Source organism: Microtus pennsylvanicus, chromosome 6, assembly GCF_037038515.1.
Source record: "Microtus pennsylvanicus isolate mMicPen1 chromosome 6, mMicPen1.hap1, whole genome shotgun sequence".
Classification (NCBI taxonomy): domain Eukaryota; kingdom Metazoa; phylum Chordata; class Mammalia; order Rodentia; family Cricetidae; genus Microtus; species Microtus pennsylvanicus.
Genome location: NC_134584.1, coordinates 88772411 through 88797849, shown reverse-complemented (window position 1 = coordinate 88797849; position 25439 = coordinate 88772411). Strand labels below are relative to the sequence as shown.

Genomic DNA, 25439 nt, shown 5'->3' with positions numbered 1-25439 from the left:
AGAGCTGGGATGCAGCTCAGTACATGCGTGTCCTGGTTAAACTCTTAGACCCACAAAGCAAACAGACCCCTGACCTGTGAACAACACTGTAACTGAACAAAGGAATTTGGTCAATTCTTTTAGACACTGAAAAGGCAGCTACAATAGTTTGGTGTGGTGGCAGAATACAAGCAGAACAGATGAGTCACCTCTAAATCACCTCTCAGTCTTTGAAGAAAAGATTAGTGCATGTGGTGTGATTTAGGAGTATTAATACTGTTTTCACAGCTGAGCATGGTGGTACATTGTCTATGGTCTATTATTAACTGAGAAGGCTGAGGCTGAGTTCAAAGCCAAGGCCAGTCTGATCTACGTAGATCCTTTACAAAAAAAGCTGAGAAGAAGAAATGTTTCAAGACGTAAGCTACACAAAGCAATAAAGACGGGGAGAAAATTCCACTAATCACAGCTGCAAGTCAAGAATAAGGGAAGGTAGGGCTGGAGGATGGTTTAGCAGTTAGGAGCATTTGCTGCTCTTACAGAGGACCAGGGTTTGATTTCCAGCACCACATGGTGGATCACAAACATCTGTAACCAATCCCAGGGGATCCAATGTTCTCTTCTGGCCTCCTCAGGCACTGCATATGCCATATGAGTGAAAAATAAATTGAAAGAAAAAGAAAGGGGGATGGGAGCGGGAGGGAGGGAGGAAGGGAGGGAGGCCGGTCATTTGGAAGGTCAAGAAGGACAAAAGTGGGCGATGAGGTAATATGCATAGGTAGCCTAAGAACTGATCAAGCATAAGAAAAGATCAGAGAATAAACAATAAAGCAGCTTTACTCTGTGACTCAAGGCGGCATAACCAAGTTTCCACAAGCAATAACTTTTAACATTAGCAAGCAAAATGAAAATACTAACAAACTTTCACCTTTTTATCTCTTTTACACAGACTTTATGAGCCTGCTCCGGCATGTGAGATGTTTTTATTTTTTTCTCCAGCATGACAATGTCATCATTATCTTCTTCCTCATCCTCATCTTCTAATGTCCCTGGGATATGAGTAATCCTCCTGATGGGGCGTATTGCTATAACCTAAGTAGAAAGTATATGTCAAAGCAAATTGGAGCTGAGGCAAGAGGGCTAAGAATTAAAGGGCAGCTGAAGCTTCAAAGGGAGCCCTGTCTCCAAAATATTAATAAAACACAAGAAAGATAAGACAAGAAAATAAAAGCAAAAAGGAGCTTGAGGGAGAGGAAGAGGGAGTATGAGAGAGAACAAGGAGAGGAAAGAAGTACAAGGCAAGGTAAGCCAGGATGGTGCTCCACAGGCACTTCAGGAAGTAAGGCAGGTGCACACATTTGTTCCGTGGAATTAAAAAGCAGACCAGCATAAAGTGAGCATGGTTGTCAGTGCACACAACAAATAGGAAGTGTCTACAAGGGAGCACAGGTGTCGTCTGCACTTAACTGCACGGCTGTTTCCTCACATGTACCACCACTTACACTCAGTAACTGCCATCGCGCTCCTGCACGCAAATGTCTCAGCATTCCCACCCTTTCCACATTAATTTCAACTTCATCTGTCTCATGACCTGTCCCGGACGAGTGCCCCCTTGCTTTCTTGTGATGTTCCACTCCTCCAGCAATTGGCTACTAACCCCACCACGTACACACACTAATTACCGTGCTTCAGTAAGTTCTGGCTTCTGTTCTATCATGCTCAATTGTTCTTTTTCCAATCTAAACTCTTTCCTATGACAATGTGAACAACCTTTCTCTCCTCAAATGGCTTTTACTTACATTTTCTCTTCCCATAAACCCCCTGCCCTCCCAACAAGACAGGGTTTCTCTGTTGTAGCCCTGGTTGTCCTGGAATTTTCTCTGAAGATGGGGCTGCCCTCGAACTCAAAGCTCTACCTGCCTCCCTAAGTGCCAGGATTACAGGCATGCACCAACACCACCTGATTTTTCCCCATGATTTTGCTGCAATATTTTAAAAGTACTAATGTGTTCTTTGAATTCCCAACTCATTAGTATCATGAACTAACTCAAACTATTGCTAGACAAAAATGATATACTAGGACTTTGGGAAGGTTGTAAAGAGCTGAGATAGGGCTTATACACTAAAAGAAAGAGAAGAAAATCCAGGCAATAAAAAGAACTACTCTGAACACATCAAGATCTTCTGAGAAACAACAAACTTTGTCTTCTTGATTTTCAAAATTCTTCTCAAGTTTTCTGTCTGCTTGTTTATTTGTGAGATAGGTTCTTGTTATGTAGCTCAATGCTGGCTCTCGTCTCCTACACTCAAGAGATCACCTTACTTCCAGCTCCCTAGGAGCTACAAATACAATCACACCCTGGCTTCCAAGTTTTTCTTTTCTCAAAAGAACTTAGTCTCATATTACAGAGAGAGAGAGAGAGAGAGAGAGAGAGAGAGAGAGAGAGAGAGAGAGAGAGAGAGATAATAAAAGAATGTGCTGGGTATGGTGGCATGTGTCTATAATCTTGGTACTCTTGAGGCTAAGGAAAGAGCATTGCTGTGAGCCGAAGACCAGCCTGGGTGACAACGTAAGATCCTGCCAAGAAAGAAAAAAAAGAAAAAGATATTTACCCGCTTGTCGTCATCTTGTTTGGGTTTTCGGGTTTTTTGAAGTAATTTCAGGCCTTCAATCTGTCTGACAAGCAGGGGTATGGTCATCTTGAACCGATCCTCCAGGCTCACAGCATCTAAGATCTAGTAAGGGTAAGTAAATTAATAGCACCTTTTCTAGAGGCATATGCTCTAAACACGAGTAGATAGAACATGATTTAAGTTCTTAAATTACAAGAAAGGCAAAACTATAATCCGCATGGCCCTGGCCCTTCTGGGGCCCTATCAGGTTGGTGTGGCCATGCCTGGGCAGTTGCCAGCGCTGCCGAGGTGGAACTGCCTAAGAGGCAGCTCTGAGGTACTCTGTGTTATCATGGGCCTCACCTTTAGCCCAACCTGAACCTCTTACCTCGCCACTTTGGGTACCTTGGCCACACTGGGCCTGGGTCATCCAGTCTCCTGCAGGGAGCTATGAGATGTAGCCACCATGTCAATTTTCATGTATAATCCTCTAAGCGGAAAGAACCTCAACAATCCTGCTAGCAATCATGACGGGAATCATGCATTAGCATGGCTAACACCACCAAATTAACTATACTATCAGCAAAGTAGAAATGACCAGAATTTTAAAAAAACACAAAAATATTGATTTTTATTTTAAAATGCCATATATCCCATGATCAAGAGCTAAACATATAGCTGGGCTTGGTATCACAAGCCTATAATCCTAGCTACTTGAAAGACTGAGGGACAGAGATGTCAAGTACAAGGCCTACCTGGACTAGAGTGAGTTCAAGGCCAGCCTGAGCAACGAGACATTGTCTCACAACACAAAGTAAAAAAAAAAAAAAAAAAGGACCAAGCATATAGCATGGTATTCAAGTGCTTGCCTAGTATGTGTAGGACCCAGGGTTCAATCTTAGTACTTAAAAGAAAAGAGAGAACCAAACATAATTGTTTTCAACTGTTTCTGAGAATAGTCTATGTATATTTTGGATCTCAGCAAATTCTAGAATTAAAATATTAATTTGTGTATATGTCTGTGTGTGTACGCATGGTGTTTGTTTGTGTGTGTATTTGTGTGGTGTAGTGTGCATGCATATATGTGTATAGAGGTCAAAGGGTATGGGTATCTTCCTTTATTTCTTTTTAACTTATCTTTTGAGATAGGATTTTTCAGCGAACCCAGAACTCACTCACTAGCCAGTGAGCCCCCAGGAACCATTGGGAGTTACTTAGAAACACACACATACTCCATGCCTGGATTTGACATGAACTCAGGTCCCCTGTGCTTGCATAACAAGCAGGCACTTTACCCACTGAGCCATCACTCCAGCCCCAAATACTATAATTTCTATAGATGATTAACAGATCTCAAGGACAGCCTGATTTGGCACCTGCACCCCACACTCCCTCAGGATAATGTTCTCACTAATGCTGCAGCCAGGTGACTCCAAAGCATGTCTTCTCTCTCCTGCTTCCTTCTGACTGCACCAACCACAGCCTATCATTGAGGACCTGAGTCTGGATTCCCAGGAACCATGCAGAAGCTGGGTGTGCTGGCTCACCTCCATAACCTTAGCACTTAAAGGGCAGGGGAAGGGGCAGGCAGATATCTGAGAACTTACTGCCAGCCAATCTAGCCAACCAGAGAGCTCCAGGTTCAATGAGAGACCCTGTCTAAAGAAGTAAGGTGTAAAGTGATGGAGAGAGACACCCAACATCTATCTCTGACCACCTCATACATCCCAAATATGTGAAATTTTTAAAAAATTAAATTTAAATAAAAATTAAATATTTTCTTTAAAAATAATTTTTGCTTTCTCTGTCTTTATAAACTGACCACCAATACTACTGATTGTACCACCCAAAGCACTGATTGTGTCAACAACAATATAAACTCTGTTTGCTTTGGGTCTTGACACACAGTGTGGTTGTGCAGCCTAAGTTAGTCTTAAACTGCTGATTCAGAGGGCTGAGATTACAGCTGTGTGTTACCAGGTCTGGTAAAACAACCTATGAAAGTCAACGCGTATTCTTTCCACCCCCCACTTCCTCCTCCTCCTTTCTCAAGAGACGGTCTCATGTAGCCAGAGTTGGCTTTGAAATCCACGTGCAGCCAAGGATGACCCTGAACTTCTGATCTCTCTGCCCTTACCTCCCAAGTGCCTGGATGACAAGCATGTGCCATAATGCCTGGCAGAGCTGAGTTTTAAAGAAAAAGCACTTTAACTACATCCTTGAGCCTCTAAAACGCAGTTGTGAAGGCAAAAGTGTAAGTACTATCTATCCAGATCTATTCCAGAGGGCACAGTACCTGCAGCTTCTCTTTGTTGCTTGTTCGAATAATCGAAGTTAGAATGTCTGGTAGAGCTTCCCTTGGAAGGCTATCTAAAAGACGTCTCAATTTAGCAACGGCAGGGACTGACATATCCAACATTTCAACCAACTGAAAGAAAAAAAAAGAGAGTCTAATGAAATAAAGCAGTGGCATTTGTGAACTAAAATAATCTGATTATTATACAGGTTTAATGTTGTTATGTCTGCATCTTTTGTTTTGAAAGATCACCGATCCATACATGGCAAGAATTTCACAGGCCACAGGAGAAACACTTCCTTCACAGAATGCATATCGGAGGGCCTGAGAGGCAGGTACAGGTGCTGCTCTCCAGGGCTGATGACCTGTGACACCCCCCGCCCCAGGAACTACATGGTAGAAGGAGAGAATTGAATCCTGAAAGTTGTCCCAAGTAAATGTAATATTTTTAAATGTCTATGAATGAAAGGCAAAAATGGCTAGTAAGTACTTAACACTAAAATTACAAGACTTTGTAAATTTGCTATGATTTTAAAACTCAAATTTATTTTTTTTATTTTATTACATTAAAAAAATACCAATCCAAATTTCCACTCCTTCCCCCTCCCACTCCCTCCCACCCCACCCCCTCCAATCCTAAGAGAGGACAAGGCACCCTGCCCTGTGGAAAGTCCAAGGCCCTCCCTACTACATCTAGGCTGAGCAAGGCATACATCCAAAGAGAATAGGATCCCAAAAAGCCAGTCCATCAGTAGAGACAAAGCCCAGTGCCACTGCCAGTGGCCCCTCAGTCTATAACAAAGCTACAAGAAGAATACGATGAGCCCCTTGCCTTCCCCATCTAGGTTCACTAATTCTTCCTATCTGCGATGTGGGTCTCTCTCTGTTCACTTCACAGACAGACACACTACATGTAAGCTGCAGGCATCATGACTCTTGTTCCTAATCAAAGAACACTTTTATATAACTATAATATAATAATTAGATTATGGAAATTAATAGCACAGTTGATGCTAATATGATAGCCAATTACTAGTTGAAATACTGACTTTTTAGTATACTATTTGGGTTAATTAGTATGCACACTGATAATTTAGTTGGTGAACACACACAAAACAAACAAAACTTGCAGGCTAGAATATTGCAATATATAAGCTGAAGATAAGGACAAATGACAGAAGTTCCCTTTCATTAGGGCACACAGTAGGCCTGCTCTTCCTCATCTCCTCTGACTACAGAAGCAGCTGCGGTCTTTTCTTCTGGATTTGGTCTATACTCGGCTTCTCCTGCGCTCACTTAAACACACTCTTCGAGTCCAAGCAGGACTGTAAAGCCAGCGGCTTCAGTGCACGGACTTAACTAAAGTATGTAACACGGAATAAAGCACAGGTATAAAAATGAAACAAAGCGGAGTATAGACCAAATCCAGAAGAAAAAAGGCAGAAACTAATCTAATTTCCCTACAAAAGTTCTTCTAATGTCACTGTAAAACCTCCACATTTAACAGGTTTTTGTGGACTCAAACTGGCGAGGAATAAGGCCAGAAAAGAGGCTACAGAGTTGAGCTTCTGCATGAGACGGGAGCCGCTCTACCTCCCACCGCCTCTGCAAACCAGGAGTAGACAAGCTGCCTGGACCAGTTCACATACTGGGGTTCTTTCTTCCAGGACATTCTTCCTTCAGCCTGAAGTTACAACTGCAGACCCTCCCTATTTCCGTTGCTGTTCCCCACATCAGGAGTGCAGATCTCTTTGGATGGCCATCAGATGCAAACACCACAGGCTGTGCACATCTGCTCCACACTTCAGATGTCAGTGATGTCTGGAATAAGACCTCAGACACCAGCTAGTCCTCACAGACTCAGGCAGGGTCAGTGGACTACACTAACAGAGGGTGGAAGACTACATTTCATCATACAATTATGCATTTTTATTATAGTTTTAAGTAAGACGAGGTGAGAGAGGAGGTTTTTAATCTAGGATTGACCGAAAAAAACTGACACGTAGGCTGTTCTTCATGAACAGCCAAGGCACGCTTCCCTCTCAGCATTCTAGCAAGCCAAAAGTGCAACCGTTCTTAAAATTGGGTCACTATGGCTTCACCCTTCCACTGTTACTAACCTGTGCAGTGTGCCTGGACCTGAAACAATATAAATTCTATTGTCCTGACTAGGTATTTCAGTGGCAGCTCCGGGTTATTTTATTTTAACATTAAACACTTAGGGTTAACAGGTATCTGGTTGGGAGGCTCTGGGGATTATCAAGAAATTGTAGTCTTATCTTTTGGAACACTTTTAGAAAGAGTTGGCCATATGTCCAGGATGATTTAAGTACAAACCTAGGCAAAAGAAAACTAAAATACACTATAAAATACCACAAATCATTTCAGTGTATGCAACTCTACATAGCCCTACAGCTTGGCCACCTCACTGAGTTACCTGAGCCCAGGACAGCAAAGAACCAAAGGGAAAAAGCTTTTGGGGGAGTGGAAGCCACCCACCTGCACTGCGTATCTGTAGAATTGCTCCGACAGCTCTCCCAGCTCCTCCCTGGCTTTGCAAGTGTTGGGAAATTCCTCAAGTCGGTCCAGCTGCTCCACTTCAGCCACAGGATACGGCTTCTCTTTTAAGACCTGCACAATCTGGAACCGGCACAGGCCTGTGATCAGCAAAGTGTAGTGTGGCTTGGGCCAATTACTGCCCACAACCTGAACTGCCAGGGCAGCCGTCCCAATCCTGAAAAATACATAAACATTGGCATTAAACTTAACATGGCAGACAGGAATTCCCTCCAAAAAGTGCGGGCGTAGCTGGTGCGGTGCTGCCCACCTTCAGTCCTAGAACCCAGGAGGCAGGGGCAGGGGTTCTCTGAGTTTGAGGTCAGCCAGGCTAAAGTTCCAGGACAGCCAGACTACACGGGAAAACTCCCAACCCCCCAAAAAAGTGCCAACTTTCCCAGACTCAGAAAGACAAATATCATGCTTTCTTTCATATAGAAAATACAGATTTAAACTTAAAGATATATGTGTACACCTATATCTATAGCACACAAAAACAGAAAGGGAACATGGAGAGGGGAGAAAGAAGACTAAAGAATGAAAGCGTCACCGTGAGCCAGGCAGTTGTGGTGCATGTAAATGGAGACTGCACGTTCATTTCCCAGCCGTCCAGACCCAAATAATTACACAGAAACTATATTAATTACAGCAATGCTTGGCAATGACACAGGCGTATTTCTAGCTAGCTTTTACATCTTGAATTGACCCATTCCTATTAATCTGTGTATCACCATGAGGCTGTGGCCTATGGGTAAAGGTTCTGGCATCCTTCTCCTTCGGCAGCTACATGGCATCTCCCTGACTCTGTTTATTTTCTCTACATATCTGTGTTTAAATTTTCCACCTGGCTTTATTCTGCCCTGCCATAGGCCGAAGCAGCTTCTTTATTAACCAATAGTAATAAAACATATTCATAGCATACAGAGAGGAGTCCCATCAGATGTACACCTTTAATCCTAGGACTCGGGAGGCAGAGGCAGGTGAATCTCTGAGTTTGATGCTAGCCTGGTTTACAGAGTAAGTTCCAGGACAGCCATGGCTACAGAATGAAATCCTGGCTCAAATAAACAAAAAAAAGAAAGAAAAGAAAATGCCATGAGACCAATTACTTCATATTCTAACTAAAAAATTAACAAAAGATAAAATTCTAAAAATGTCTGCATTGTGAACAAATTCTTTTAATAACAACAGGGAATCTAAAGTATGAATTTTGTATTTCTGCACTTAAATTATCATTTGGTATGTGGTCTGTTAGGCTACTACAATCTAGTGAGGTACAAAGCACATAATCTTACTATACTTGGCACGTCTTTCAAAAATGAAGTATAAATTCTGTTGCAGGATATTTGATCACACTGTATGAAAATGTGTCTATGTTTTACCTCACCTGCCTAAGGCACCTGAGTGGTTTAATAAAGAGCTGAATGGCCAAGAACTAGGCAGGAGGAATTAGGAGAGACTTGCAGGCAAAGAGAGGAATTCAGGGTTAGAATCTGGCATGGGTTAGAATCTGGCTTGTGCCAGAGAGGCACAAAGGTAGACAGATACACAGAACCAAGAAGAGGCAAAGAGTCACATGGTAGAACATAGATTAATAGAAATAGGTTAACTTAAATTATAAGATCTAGTTGGGAACAAGCCTAAGTTAAAGGTCAAGCTTTCATAATTAATAAGTCTCCGTGCCATTATTTGGGGGTTGGCAGTCTAAAGAAATTCTGACAAGAAAGACTCACTAGAGAATTACATATATTTGGGTTATTTAAATATAAAAATATAGGAATAAAAGTAGTTGGTAATTACATAACTCAATTATATCAAGTAGGAACACCTGAATACCATTCTAAAAGGCTAAAACATAAACAGCATAAATGAATGTCCAAATCTGTCCCAGTATTACCTCTGCTAACATCAAGCCAATTATCTCCATCATCAACCTACTATTTAGATTTATATGCACTTAATCTTCAACTGCTACACATGGACGGCAAAAACTCCCAAGCACACACTGCAGGACTTAGGAGAACTAAGGGCATGTATCCCAAGAATCCTTAAGCCTAGTTACAAGGGGCAGAATCCCATTGAATGAATTGAAAGATTTTAAGTTTTAGCTCCTTATCTGAAATATTTCTGATCAAGTCATATGCACATGTAATATATACGGAAAGAAAAGTCTTATCTGCAGGGCCAGAAAAATAGCTCAGTTGGGAAAGGATCCTGCCACCAAGTCTGCCAATGTGAGCTCAATTCCTAGGACCCACAGGATGGAAGGAGAGGACCAACTTCTGTGGGCTGTTCTCTGAACACCAAAAGAACACTGTGGCATGTATATAAAATTCCCTCCAACACACAAAATAAATGAAATAAAAAATATCCAAACTAAAGCAAAAGGCTTCCAGATCCCAAGTTAGAATTTGTTATCCCCTCAAGGAAGGTGGTAATCTCAGAAGGAAGCTAAAATTAACACAACACTGTCTTAAGGCACTGTGATAAGGCATCATGACCAAAGTAACTTGAGAAGGGAAGGGCTTCCTACAGCTTGCTCCATCATCCAAGTGAGCCATCACAGGAAAACCAAGGCAGGAACAGAGGCAGATGTCATGGAGGGGTGTGGTTTATTGCCTTGCTCCCTATGGCTTGCCCAGCTTGTTTTCTTATAGAACCCAGAACCACCAGCCCAGGGATGGCACCAGTCCCAGTGAGCTGAGCCCTTCCACATCAATCAAGAACATTCACTCCTGGCTTTCCCTTGGGCCAATCTGGTGGGGATATTTTCTCAGTTGAGGCCCCTTTTCCAAATGACCCTGGCCTGTGTTAAGCTGACATAACTAAGCAGCACACCTGCACTCTGGGGAAATGGAACTAGACTTCTGCCTATTTATCTCAACTGTACCGAGCCACACACAATATGGAGACACTCTCAGTAAATTTGCTGACTTGTATATATAGCAAATTCCCAATTACTATAAACTCTATTGGATTATACACAACATTTACTCTCCTAGCTTTGCCTCTCTCTACTTTATAGAAAGAAGCAAAACTAAAGAGATGAGCCAAATCAAAACCTCCAGATTGAAAGACAAATTTAATTATTTTGTCTGTCACCAATAAAATGTTACACTAAAAAATGAATTTTCTTACAAAGCATGTGTGTGCGTAGTGAAAGGAATGTGTTGCAAACTAAACCAAATTTAAGTTGGACTTACATTATACCTCTCAGTTCTAAAGGGACAAAGGTTTCAGTGTATTGTTTCTTTCTTGAACTCGCAAAGAGTGGAAAGAACATATGCCTTTTTATGTGTGTGTTTGCACGTGTACATGTGTGGAAGCCAGGGAACTTAGAGTAGTTGGTTCTCTCCTCCCACTATGTGTTCAGAACTGACCTCAGATTGTTAGGCTTGGCTGCAAGCACTTTTACCCACTGAACTTCTTGATGGCCCTGAATATATGCCTTTCAAAGAAAAACATGACTTGTGACATTAATTAGACCTTATTGGTATTATTAGATATGATACCTGATAAAGACGCTTTCAGATAACAAGTATTGTGGAAAAATTTAATTCTATTTTAGGCAAGATATAGCATCTTTTTGTGGCAGCCTGAATAAGATGCCCCATATATTCCGGGGTATTTGTATACTTAGTCCCCAGTTGATGAGGAGACTCCTAGGCGAAGCACTGCCAGAAGAAGTGAGTCACTGGGAGCAGGTTCTGAGTTTTCAAAGCTTCCTGTCACCCTGTGTGCCCTCTCTGCTCATGGTCTGAGATTTAAGCCCTCAGTTGTTTCTGTCATCATACCTGGGGCTTGCTGCACACTTTCCCACCATGATGGTGACAGACTATTATCCCTCTGGAACCATAAGCCAAAATAAAGCTTTCCTTCTATTAAGTAACCTTGGTCATGCTGTTTCATCACAACAATGAGGATGTAACTGAGACAAGTTGGCACCAAGGACTGGGCTATTGCTGTAACAGATCTGACCACACTGTTATTCTTATTTTTGATGAATGTTAAATGTAGGACCATATTTCTACGTGGTGTAACAGCCAGGTTCTCGGGCCATGGTTGGTATCTGAAGCAGTCACCTACCCTTCCAGACAGGCTGTGCTACCCTAACAAAAGCTCCTGGCTTTGTAATTATGTAGATGCCTGGGAAGAGAGGTCAGTTCCAAGCTAGTGACAGAGCTGCAGACGTGACTGCAGTCCTGCTACCCCGAAACAGAATGTTAACGAACTTCCACCTCAGTTTACCTTGGGGGATAAAAGGTGTTCGGATAATAAAGGCAGGTGATCTTTAGGATTTGAATGAACCCTGAGACTCCCTTCCAATATTGCTGTGTGAACTGTGTCTCAACTATTCCCGCACCTCCACTCCAGTCCAGAGGGGGAAAATGGTTTATGTTGGGGCATCGGACCCTGTCAGTTAAAGAATCTAGAAATTTAGAGTAGGAAATCAGCAGAACACTATAAGCAGAATCAAGGTACCATTCTGGTAGGAGCTCGGAAGACAGGGCTGAGAGCTATGAAGACCATGGAGGCCCAACTCAAGAAGTTTTAGAAGAAAACAGTATTACCAACATGGCTAGAGGACTGTTTTTGATATTGGTAAAAAGTACGGCTCTTTTTTGCCCACATTCTAAGAATTTTCCTGAGGCTAAATTAAGAAGTAATGGACTAACTTCTTTGGTAGAGGAGATTTCAAGACAGTTTAGTATTGCCTCCATCACACAGTTACTAGTAATTATACTTATGCAGGACTACATGAGGAAAGAGCAAGGGAGACAGAAATGTAGAATGAAAAGGGCCACTGGAAAGCTTAATGGTACAGCCAAGGCTTGCTAGAAGAGAGACAGACACTGTTAAAATTGGTGTCAAGAAGATGGGTCAAATCTGCACTGGAATAAAGGAAAGGGCCTCCTCAGGGCAAGATCCCACTCAGCTAAGCTTCCAAGCTGTGAAAGGAGAAGACAGAAGGAATTTTTTGCTCTTAGAAAGGAAAAACAAACAAAATCCACTGCAAATGTGATTCAAGGGACCTGGGCACATCACAAGCTGCAGCTGAACCCGAAGTGCTGTTCACAGGCTCTGGCTTTAGAGTCCTTAGGGATACATGAATAAAGAGGTTGTAGAACCCTCCTCCGTGGATTCAGAGAACCATTAAGACCAGACACATACATAACAGGGGAGTTTCTGAATGAAGTCCCTGAGAGGGCAAAAGGCCTTGAAAGGCCATTCACGAAGCTGTGAAGTTGAAGCCTGAGTTTCAGTGGAGACTTTAAAATGTTGAAGATGCCAGAGTTGTGCGATATCTGCCAAGGAGAGCTGCACATAGGGCACAGAACCAGCCTAGGAGCATTTATAAGTGTGTTGCAGGCAGCAAAGCTGGAGGGATAGAGCCATCTAAGTCCTGACACTAGATATGAAGTTAGAAATTTTGGTGTTTGACCTGCTGGGTTTGCTTCAGTATTTCCTCACAATGCCCTAATCCCTCTGTACTGGAAGGGTAATATGTATTCTCTGCCATTGTATGTTGCAATTATGTAAATAGTTTTTCAATTTTACAAGGCATTATAGTTAAGAGATTTCCTTAAGTCTCAAGAAATCGCCATCTTTGGACATTAATACTGTTTTGATTGAAAGACAATGGAAAATGTTTAAATTGAACTGGATACATTTTGCATTATGACATGGCCATGAGACACTGGGGTCTGCAGAGTAGAATGTAGTAGTTTGAATAAGATGTCTTCCATATTCTTGGACATTTGAAGACTTGAGCCCCAGTTGGTGGTGCTATTTGGGGAGGCTTAGGAGATATGGCCTTGCTGGAGGGATGTATCATTGGGGGTGGGCTTGGAAGTTGCAAGGCCTCCTGCCATCGCCGGTGCGCTGTTGCTGTCTCCTTGTAGCAGGCTTTCTTTGGGGCCACCAGCCAGCTCCCAAATCATGACACAGAGACTTCTTATCAATTATGAATGCTTGGCCTTATCTAGCTCTTATAACTTAATTTAACCTGTTTCTTTTCATCTATGTTTTGTTTCAGGGCTTTTAACCTTCCTTTCATTCTGTATGTCCTACTCCATGTCTGTCTGTCTGGTGGCTGCCTGGCTCCGGCATCTCCCTTTCTTTCTCCCTCATTCTCTCTTCTCTCCTCCCACTCTCTGTCTGCCAGCTCCACCTATCCCTCTACTGCCTAGCTATTGCCTGTTCAGCTTTTTATTAGACCAATCAGGTGCCTTAGGCAGGCAAAGTGAAACAGCAACACATCTTTGCATAATTAAACAAATGCAGTAGAAACAAATGTAATAATACATCTTTGCCTAGTTAGAGGAATGTTCCACAACATGTTCTGCTTGTGGTTTGAGATGTGAGCGCTCAGCTGTTATTTCCACCATTCCTAGTGCTTGCTGCTACGTTTCACCACCATGGTGGTGATGAACTCTTATCCCTTTCAAACTGCAAACCCAAATAAACCCATCTATAGGCTCCCTTGGTCATTGTATTTGATCAGAGCAAAAGCAAAGTAACTAATATACTACTCATCTCCAGGTTTTATACATGAAACTAAGCAAATGAAATAGTCAACAAATCTAATTTTATACTACCATATATACATTGTCTTTACATTGTTTGTCACTGTGATGGCTAATTTCAACTGTCACCTTGATGGGACTCTGGGCATGCCTGTGAGAAACCAGCTTGATCCAGTTAATTGAGAAAGTAAGGCCTGTCCACTGTAAGTCCCCTGGTCTATGATACTGCTCTGTATAAATAAGATGAGCTGAGCACAAGCATTCTCTGCTGTCCCAGGTTCTTGATTTGGGTGATGTGACTACTACTTCAAGCTCCTGAGGCCCTGACTTTCTCACCTAAAATGTGAGCCACAGCTCCTGAAGCACCTTTTGTCACAGTATTTTATCCCAGCAGAAGAGAAATATTCATGATACACATTCTTCTAAACAGCCTTGCCTTCTACTAGAGCATGTGCCTTGTAAGACATGGCCAAGAGGTCTACTTGGATTTTGCAACTTCAGATCCAAATTCATACCTTTGGATGAGTGATGCCTTTCCCTTCATGTGATTGCCCTGCAATAAATGCATCATTGCAGTACTAATTTTGTTAAAGATCAAAGAAATTTGAAGTTCCCAGTTGCAATGTACCTTCAGAGCTTGTAAAACATTATAGAATATAATTTCACATGAAGTCTGAGTAGGAGGGCTGATGTGGGAGTGTCATATATCAATCTGTTGATTTCATTGGTTAACCAATAAAGAAACTGCTTGGCCCTCATAGGTTAAAACATAGGTGGGAGGAGTAAACAGAACAGAATGCTGGGAGGAAGAGGAAGTGAGCTCAGACTCAACAGCTCTGTTCACTGGAGCAGAGATGCCATGCTCCCCTCTCCCGGACAGAGGCGATAGCTCTGCTCTCTGAGGCAGACGCATGAAGCTCAGACCCAGGATGGACGTAGACTAGACTCTCCCTGGTAAGCGCACCTCGTGGTGCTACATAGATTATTAGAAATGGGTTAAGAGGCTGAAACTAAGGGGCCAAGCAGTGTTTAAAAGAATACAGTGTCCGTGTAATTATTTCGGGGTATAAGCTAACCAGGCGGCCGGGGTGCTGGGGACGCAGCCCCGCCGCTCCTATTACAACAGAGGGCTATTGTTTGTGTAATCTGGAAACTACTTTGGGCAATCCAGGAGAACTGTCTGAAAACCCCCTCTACAGTGGTAGGAAAATCTAAATCTATACTCAAGAAAGGCAGTTTTCTAAGGTGAGAGCAGAATGGAATTATCTAAACTGTGCCCTCTGTACCAAACACGAGATTTTTGTTGTCATTGCTATTTCCATTTTACTTAAAAGCCCTTCATTCGTTAGAATTTCCAACCCTCCAAATCCTTTCTGTAAAGACACCAGTACCAGTTTAGTTCTGCCCGTGCAGGGGAAATGGAGGGTTCTCCACTCCTCTCCTCAATCCTCTTCTATGAAATCTATGTTTAAAATTAGCTGCCTATTCAGAGAGCAACACCACTAGGGGCTGTATAGCTGTAGGTGCATTGCTGCTCTAAAAAGTTTCCTTGTCTATCATTTTGCTATATCCCTTTTACTGCTAGAAAGGTGCCTGATGTGTGAAGTTAAGCTCTTCGTACTCTTTTGGGGGGGCACTACCCAGCTCCCAAATAAATCACATACAGGGGCTTATTCTCAGTTATGAATGCCCGGCCTTAGGTTGGCTTGTTTCTTGACAGCTTTTCTTAACTTATATGTTATCCCAACTACCTTTTGTCTTATCTTTCTCTATTTCTGTGTGCCTTTATTTCTTTCTCCATGGCTTGCTAAGGCTGGCCCCTGATGCCCTCCTCTCCTTGTTCTCTTTTGTCTCTTGCTCCCAGATTTCTCCTTCTATTTATACTCTCTGCCCGCTAGTCCTGCCTGTCCTTGTTACTGCCTCAGTCTTTATTAGGAACATCAGGTATTTTAGACAGGCAAAAAATCACAACTTCACAGTTAATCAAATGCAGTATAAACAAAGTAACACACCTGAAAATATTCCCCAACAGGTGCCAATATCTCCTTGTGACAAGTGAGTAATCTAGATTCAAAACTGGGGAAATAAAGTGGCTATCCACAGTTATAAAGACATGTGCTAGCAATGGAGAACCTGGCTTAGGTCTTATGACAATTCTCACTCTATCTCACCACAATGGATGATACGAATTTGCACTATCAGGAATTAAGAAATGAATACTTAGTAGCATAGTGCCCTGGCTAGTTTTATGTCAACTTGATACAAACTAAAGTCACATGAAAGGAGAGAACCTTGGTTGAGAAAATGCCTCCATAAGGTCAGGGTGTAAGCAAGACTACACAGCATTTTCTTAATTAGTGATTGATGTGGGAGGCCTCAGCTCATTGTGGGAGGTGCCACACCTGGGTTGGTGGTCTTGCGTCCTATAAAAGACAGGCTGAGCAAGCCATGCTGGACAAGTCAGTAAGCAGCACCTCTCCATGACCTCTGCATTAGCTCCTGCCTCTAGGTTCCTGCCTTGTTTGAGTTCCTGTCCTGATGAACAGTGATAAAGTGTAAGCCAAATAAATCCTTTCCTCAAGGTACTTTGGTCATAGTGTTTCATCACAGCAAGGTAGCTCCTAACTAGGTGAGAAACAGAAAACACAGCATTAATGACACAGTGGAGAGAGTTACCCATATCTGGGAAACATGGTTTTAATTTTGTCTTAGTGGCACATTCTTGGCTTTGTTGCCAGTGATAATTTCCTGAAAATGTAACATTATTACTAACTATTTAACAAGGCAGGATTCTATTAGAATAATCCCAAATTGTATAAACTAAAGGAGATGTCTGTTCACTGTTACCTTTTCTTAAACATTATTTCCAAATGGGAGACACACGGCTTGCAAACAGACTTTTCTTAGAAGAGTTGATAAAGACTCTAGAAGAGCTAAGTAGACTCTTCACTACATACTTGTCTATATAAAATAGTAAATCTAAAATTTTTTTATTAGATAGTATTTCTTGAATGCCTAAGAGTATTGATAGGTATTACATACCTGTCAATATAAAATAGTAAATCTAAAATTTTTATTATTAGATAGTATTTCTTGAATGCCTAAGAGTATTGATAAGTATAAGTAGGAGTGACATATGGGCAGAAATTGATCCTTCCAGCTATGGACTATGTATCTGTTGAAGCATGTATACTTTGTTATATAAATGCCAAAGAAACTAACCTAGGGTCTCACAGATAAGTAAGAACACCAACAAATAAGCAGAGGTTAAGGGACTAGCACCCTGAAGAAAGGCATCCATGAACCTTGAACAATATTAGGTGGCTTTTTTAAAATTCTCTTTGCTCTTTGGGGGCCCACCATTCAGCTCCCCAATAATCACACAGAAGCTTATTCTTTATTATGAATGCCTGACCTTAGCTTGGCTTTATTTCCAGCCAGCTTTTCTTAACTTATATTATCCTGTCTATCTTTGGCCTCTGGGCTTTTACCATTCTCTATTTCTGTATATCTTTTTTTTCCTTCTTACTCCATGTTTAGCTGTGTGGCTGGCCCCTGATGTCCTCCCCTTTTTCTCATTCCTTGATCTTCCTTTTTTTCTCTCTTTTCCCCGTCTGTTGATTCTCTCTGCCTGCCAGTCCTGTTAATCCTTTCTCCTACCTCGCTATTGGCTGTTTAGCTCTTTATTAGACCAATCAGATGTTTTAGGCAGGCAAAGTAACACAGCTTCACAGTTAAACAAATGCAACATAAAAGAATGCAACTCATCTTTGCATCATTAAACATTTGTCCACAGCATGAACAAATCGAACATATCTTCAACTAATACTCCACAACAGTTAGGTAGGAAGATGGCTCAGTTAGGTAGACAGTGAGATGGCTCAGCGGTAAGGGTGCCTTCTGCCAAGTCTTGTAGATGTGTTAAATTCCAGGGACCTACATGGTGAGGGTGAGAAATGACTCCCAAGCTGTCTGGCCTCCACATGTGCTGCATGGAGTGCATCTGACCCCCTCCCCATTCACATTCACACAAAAAATAAACAAAAGCTTTTAAAATGTGAGACTGAAAACTGAATGATACCATGCAAATGGTGTTAAATGATCACCCACTTTAATAAGACAGCTAATCACACAGGAGCCACTAACTATGTCCTTAGGTGTCATGGAAGGCAAGTTCCACATTTTTTTTTAAAAAGTCTCTTATCCAGTAACATGCCTATATATGAAACATGAAAGAAGGAGCTGTGGTACACAGAGAAGCCAGCAAACAGGTGGTCAGAAACACAGGAGACTGTAAAGGAAAGCAGGCAGGAAGAGCCCTCCACTCACCTCTGGGCATGGCCAGCATCCAGAATAGGAGGTAACTGGGAAGGACAGATCTGTGCACAGAAACCGGTGATGTTCAAACTACTAAAGCACAAAGTGTTTTGAAAGCCACGATAGAGAAAAGACTTCAGAATCTGCTCTGAGGGATATAGTACAATCTTTCTGTACATAAGCTTCTCAAGTAACAAACAATTCTAGTATAGCTGTGGCCTGGTGAGTTCTGACACTGCTGAGGCTTTGAGGAGGCTTTTTATAGACAATCTCTCATTGAAATGATCAGAACGGGGTGTGGCTCAGTGGAGAGTGCTTTGCTTTGCTTGCCAAGACCCTAGATTAAATTCCCCAGCAATGTAAACAAACCAACCAACCAGCAGCATGCCAATTTTGAGTCACCTAAAACAAAGGCACTATCTGAATGTTAAGATTGCACATCACTGGACTTATTAGTTTCAGGCAAGGAGAATTTAAGTTATTGTTATTTGTAGTTATTTATGTGAAGGCAATTAGTAACCCTCAAAAACCTTGCCAGAATAATACAAAAAATTACTAACTCAAACCTAAAATACAACTAATTCTACTTTTAAAAAGATTTTAACTCACATGTACATGTATGTATCTATGTGTGTGTGGGGGGGGTGATATATGCACATGTCAGGTGTATGCCAGTGCCTGCAGAGGTCTAAGAGGGCATTGGATCCCCACAAGATGTAGTTAAGGCAGTTGTAAGCAACCTAACCTAGAGTTGGGTAACAGTTAGTAGGACACTAATAATCACTAAGAAAATACCCTGCAGCTTGATCTTATGGAGGCATTTTCTCAGCCGAGGTTCCCTCCTTTCAGATGACTCTAGCTTGTGTCAAGTTGGCATAGAACTAGCCAGGACAACTGACCCTCTGTCAACTCAACACACAAGTATATTATGGTTAAACCATAGCCTTTACTTTCTTGTAAAGAAAGTAATGTGTAATCCCTAAGATTACACATTATATCAAAATCACAATATAAAATATTTTTACAAACTTTAAGTCTCAGTCTTTAGAAAAATCCAAACTCTCCTTTAAAACCTAAAATTTCTTCGAAAATTAGTCCTTTAACTGTGGGTTCCTGTGAAATCATAAATATGTTCTTATTTCAAGAGGGAAGAACCAGAGCACAGTCACAATTTGAACAAAGCGAAAAGCAAACCTTCCATGCTTTCTCAAAATCGAGTGTGCACTGCACATTTATGACACATTTGGGGTGACTAACTGCCCAAAACTGCCTGGGGTTGACAATCTTTCTGGGACACAGCCACTCCCGTGCTAAAACTCATATTAGAGCAGCCACACTTCAAGTGCTCTATATCCATAGTCACTGTACCGTGCAGGGGAGCATGGCCACCCATCAGGCATGGTGCAGAGCAGTCTACACAGACGGACCTTCATAGCACACCTAAGAGACACATGCCTTTCAAAGCAGTCTACACAGATGGGCCTTCATAGCACACCTAAGAGACACATGCTGTGTCAAAGCTGCAGATGAAAAGTCAGATACGGGTGAAATCTATCACACAAGTCACAGAACTCAAGCCAGAACACGGAGCACTCCAGTGACAAGAACAGGGCCTAAGATAAAAATGCTAGGAAGTGAGGGGCATTGGCGGCGCCCGCCTTTAATCCCAGCACTCTGGAGGCAGAGGCAGGTGAATCTCTGTGAGTTCAAGGCCAGCCTGTTCTACAGAGTTAGTTCCAGAACAGGCTCCAAAGCTACAAAGAAACCCTGTCTAGAAAAACTAAAAACCAAAACAAAACAAAACCAAAAAAATACTAAGAAGGGAGAAGTTGAGATGAGAGGGTAGAAAGGTTGAGGAAGAGACCCCAAGGAAAATGGGAACAGGAAAGGCCCTGCAAGGAGGAGGCCACTAGGGGTGGAGAAAACGGGTGACATAAAGTGTAAACAAAAAACTCAAAAGTTAACTGCGCAGTTTAGGCATGGGCAGGAGAAAAAGAAATCACTAGATTCATAGCGTTTCAACTGGAAAACAAGTTGAAAGTGACAGGCGGCCAGTTTAAAGTAAAGAAAGGGAACAGGGTGAAAGGTGGGTGGGGGAAGGGAGAAGGGAGGGGCCTGGGAAGTAAACAGCACTGGCCTATGGCCCGAAGGGGACCGGCAGGGTCAGACCAGGACTCAGATTAGATTTTTAACAGCAACAGGCAGGTAATCAACAGCACAGAGTTTTTACCCCTGTCAGGTACAGCTCCGTGAGTTATCCAGCTCGCTAACGGTCACTGGTTAAAAGCGTCACTCCCCCTTTCCAAGTGAGGAGACACAGCCGTGCACGCAGGTCGCTAGGGCGAGGGCGGAGAGGCCTCGGGTGCCCGACCTACCTGTGCAAAGGTGGCAGGTCCTGCGAGTCGCTGGCCGGGTCGGGCGTGTTGGGGATGACTCCTAGGATGGTGCTCTGCAACGACGTACCCTTGAGCAGGCGGCTCCGCACGAGCTGCAGGTTGCGGGCCGTGTCCACACTCGTGCGCATAGTGGAACCGGGCAGCAACACACCCTCGTGGGTCAGCAGCAGCGGAAGGCGATTGGGGATCTGGATGGGGCTCACGGACGACATGGCGACGGCTCTTAGCACCCGGGCGGTCAGGAGGACTCCCGCAGGAGAGCTCTGAGAGTCCCGTGGCGAGGCCACCGGAGAGCGCACCACGGAGAGCTCACTACGGCCCGCCCCCAGGCCGGAGTGCTAACGCTTCCGGCCCCGCCCCCTTTCCCCGGCCCCGCCCTCTCCCCTGGCCTCTAGGCTCAAGCCTCGCCGCTTGGGCCCCGCCCCCAGGCCCATGTGCCACCCCTTCCGGCCCGCCCACAACCCTCCCAGAGGCCCGAGCGACTAGGCTTCCGGCCCGCCCCCAGGCCAAAGCGTTCGGCTTCTGGCCCCGCCTTCAGGTCAAGCGTTCGGCTTCTGGCCCCGCCTCCAGGCCAAAACGTAGGACTTTTGGCCCCGCCCCCAGGCCTGGGTGTCGGGCAGCACCCCTAGGCTGGTTCCTACCCCAGGAGACTTCGGCTTCCGGCTAGCCCAGAGGTACGGTGGGCCCCTGGACCCAAACTCTGCCGCTGCGTTCTGCACTTCTCTCTAAACCTGCGGTGCCAGAAGTTAAGAAAGAAACCGGTGTGCAGTCAGCGTGAGCTGTGCCTACATTTAGACTGGACAGGAATGTTGAGAAGGATATTCGTATTTGAACGGTGTACCCTAGAAAGATTTTGTAACCTGTCGTTGAATAGATTTTAGATTGTAACAAGTTTCATACACCTTTCACCCGGTTTTCCCTGTTCCGTTACACCATCAGGGTTCATGATCAAAACCAGGAAGTTAATATTACCATTTCCTAATCAGCAGACCTTCCCTCCGCCTTCTGGGTTTTCCTATTGTCCTTCATTTTTCACTTTGCCTATCTCTAGATCTCTTAAGTCGGGGGCATTGCTTCTGTTTCGCTTTATTTTATTAGGACATTAAACAGATACTTTAAAGGAATTATATAGAGATGGCTCTTCATTTAAAAATCATTTCACATGATATAGAAACCCTGAAGCTTCAGAGAAATCCAGTATTATTGTCATTTGCAGATGAGGTAAATTCCAGAGAGGCCAACTAGTCACTCTTAGTAACGCAGTTCAGCGAAGGATGAAGTTGGTTTCTTCTAAGCAGCCTTACTGATTGACTGGCGTACAGTGAACTGTAGATATTAATAGCATATGATTTGATGACATTTGACGTGTGTATAGCCTAATGGAACAGTCACCTTGATAAAGATAGAAAACAGCCATTATCTCCTGAATGCCCCTTGCTCTTCTTCTTTATCTCTTTCTTTGAGCCCCACCCTGGCCTCTGACACCTTGCTGTTATGGTACTGTAAACTTTTTTATATCTTCTTATATATGAATTTTTTATCAAAAAACATATTTTTTTTATTGATTCTTTGGGAATTTCACATCATGCACCCTAATTCCGTTCACCTCTCAGTTCCTCGTATCCTCCCCTCACCCCTGCAACGGCCTCCAAAAGAAAATTTTTTAAAAAGCAAAACAAAACAAACAACCAAACAATAAAAACCCCTTTTACTCCTCCATTGTTCCCTCCTCTCCAACACCTCTTCATTCGTCCCAATGGCAGTGGAAGCTACGTTGAGGTGCACAGTTCACCCTTTCGTCCAGTCAGCTTCACTAGCAAAGGATCACGGCAATGAGTCACTGGTCTAGTTCACGGCCTCTGGTTTCTGGCACACCACCATCACTGGATCCCCACTGAAACTTCTCTGGTGTATCCCACGGATTCCCCAAATCATGGAGATCCTTCAGGTATTATTCTATAAGACCAGTCCCTTCATGAGCTGCAGCAGGTCCTAGATGGGGTAAATGTTAGGATGGGTCAGCCCCAGGCTCAGCTGAGGGTCTGGGTGGTAGCTGAGCTGGCCTGTCCAGGATACCCAGGCTAGCCACTCAGGTGAGAGTTGGAGCCGGCTCCCCTATGCCCAACGCTGTCAGGGTCAGTTCTCCCTCACCTTTGACCTTTGATGAGGGGTGGGGTCATCTATCCAGAGTGTGTGTATTGGGGGAGGGGGGAGCTCTACTGTGCCGATGGGGCCAGCTCTCTTGCTACAGTGTCCAGTGGGAGGCAGGGCCAGCAAAGGGTGGAGCCAGCTCATCATGGCCCCCTGATTTCATCACACGTTTCCTATGGCCACCTGAGGTGACACAGGCCACAGACATCAACACAGACCCCAGCTGCACCTGGACCACAGACACCAGTACAGCCCTCGGCAGCATCTCAGGCCTAGATGACATCCTGGCTCTGGGTGGAAGCACTGGCCACTCAGATCAGGATGAGGCTGGCGGTGGTACGGCCCCCAGAACCCCAACAAGGCCACAGATCGTAGCCCCATCCCAGGACTTCCATATGACAACATGGTCCTCAACTTCAACACAGACCCTAGCCGTGGTAGAACCATGAACCCAGACATGGTCCTGAGCAGCAGCCAGGACTGAATGTCACCGTGGCCCCAGGTGGCAGTGCAGGCCACTCAGATCAGCACAGCCCCGGTAGCAGTGTGGCCTTTGGACACTAACATGACCCCAGACCTTGGCTTCCACATGGCCTTCAGTGGTAACAGGAGCCTCAGACATCAACACAGACCCTGACTGCAGCAGGGCCACGCACCCATGTCCTCCGCTGCAGCTCTGACCTGAGTGTTACCATGGTGTTAAACAGATACTTTTTTATTTGTTTGTTTGTTTGTTTATTTATTTATTTATTTAAATATTTATTTTTGGTTTTTCGAGACAGGGTTTCTCTGTGGTTTTGGAGCCTGTCCTGGAACTAGCTCTTGTAGACCAGGCTGGTCTCGAACTCACAGAGATCCACCTGCCTCTGCCTCCCAAGTGCTGGGATTAAAGGCGCGTGCCACCACCGCCCGGCTAAGCAGATACTTTTTAAATTGTTTTGTAGAGGGCTGGAGAGATGGCTCAGTGGTTAAGAGCATTGCCTGCTCTTCCAAAGGTCCTGAGTTCAATTCCCAGCAACCACATGGTGGCTCACAACCATCTGGAATGAGGTCTGGTGCCCTCTTCTGGCCTGCAGACATACACACAGACAGAATAATGTATACATAATAAATAAATATTTAAAAAAAATAAATTGTTTTGTAGAGTCTCAGTTCCAGTGATAGATTCTAGGCTGAGTCGCTGAGGTCTAGAGGGAGAATGAGCTGGTGGCTGATTCTGACTGATCTTGATGGACACACAGGTCTGGATCATTCCTCTGGGTGTGTGTTGTGTGGTGTATCAGATAGACTGTGAGGGTGATCTGAAGACGAAACGTCAAGTCTAGGGCCACCAGAGCTCACCTTTCATTAAGAGCCTCACTCAGCTGGAGGGTAGAGGGCCCTTACTCTCTGTGACTCCTGGTGTCTTTTGAAAAATGGTATTGGGGATTGGACCAAGGGCTTTGCACATGCTGGGTATTTTGTTTTGTTTTGTTTTTCCAGACAGGGTTTTGCTATAGCTGTCAAGCCTGTCCTGGACCTAGCTCTTATAGACCAGGCTGGCCTTGAACTCAAAGAGATTCGCTTGCCTCTGCCTCCTGAGTGCTGGGATTAAAAGCATGCATCACCATTGCCGGGCTCATGCTAGGTATTTTATTAAGGAATCTCTATGACAATCTTAAAATTCTGGGGCCTATTTTAAAAACTGTAGTTTAATGCCTTTTTACCATGCCCACATATCTTAAAAGCAACAAACATGTAAGCTAGCTTACTAATCGCTGGACTGATTCTATGTTTAGTAAGTTAGTTATATTTATTCTATTATTTATTTAGTGAGTTAGTTTTTTTGGAGACAGAGTTTCTCTGTGTAGCTGCCCTAGCTATCCTGGAACTCACTCTGTAGTCCAGACTGGCTTTGAACTCAGAGATCTGCCTGCCTCTGCCTCAAGAGTGCTGGGATTAAAGACGTGCACCACCCACCATGCTTGGCTTTGGCTTTATTATTTTCTTGGCTTTCTGATATCCTCCCTCCAAAAAAAAAAACCCCAACAGAATAAATAAAAGGACCCCGCCGGGCGATGGTGGCGCACGCCTTTAATCCCAGCACTCGGGAGGCAGAGGCAGGCGGATCTCTGTGAGTTCGAGACCAGCCTGGTCTACAAGAGCTAGTTCCAGGACAGGCTCCAAAGCCACAGAGAAACCCTGTCTCGAAAAACAAAAAAATAAATAAATAAAAGGACCCCAGACCAAATTGCCTAATAATCAGGGTCTCAGACCTAAAGAGACAGTGACTGGGGTGGGTGAGAGAGGAAACATTCAGAGGCCCCAGTGTTTCAGCAAGTACCCGAAGTGAAAGGAGAAACCATGAAGAAATTCAGAACCACTGTCCCAGGCCCCAGGCCTGCATGCCATAGAGAGCAAGGTAAGACTTCACAGCGCTACTGTGGGAAAGAGTTGGTGACAACATCTTAAATAAGGGGAAAGGGAGGTCCTATACACAAGGAGATGCCACCCCCTCTTCCATTATAAAGAAAACGAAGAGACTGATTGTTTGGAGTAGAGAAAAAAATAGATTTTTACTGAATGGGGAAAACATCTAGAAATGGCAGACTGGCCCCACAAGGG

At 43.7% G+C, this 25439-nt stretch overlaps 1 protein-coding gene across 1 annotated transcript in view; it reads right to left on the bottom strand.

Moving 5' to 3' along the window:
- Positions 1 to 21024, bottom strand: part of Lonp2 (lon peptidase 2, peroxisomal) — a 74656-nt gene extending 53632 nt beyond the window's left edge. The window contains exons 1-5 of the mRNA XM_075976793.1: positions 20664 to 21024; positions 7388 to 7622; positions 4889 to 5020; positions 2593 to 2715; positions 908 to 1071 (exon numbers count right to left, since the gene is read on the bottom strand). Coding sequence (XP_075832908.1) covers positions 908 to 1071; positions 2593 to 2715; positions 4889 to 5020; positions 7388 to 7622; positions 20664 to 20896 — 887 coding nt within the window. The 5' untranslated portion in view covers positions 20897 to 21024. The remainder of the gene's footprint in view (positions 1 to 907; positions 1072 to 2592; positions 2716 to 4888; positions 5021 to 7387; positions 7623 to 20663) is intronic.
- Positions 21025 to 25439: the final 4415 nt, after the last annotated feature.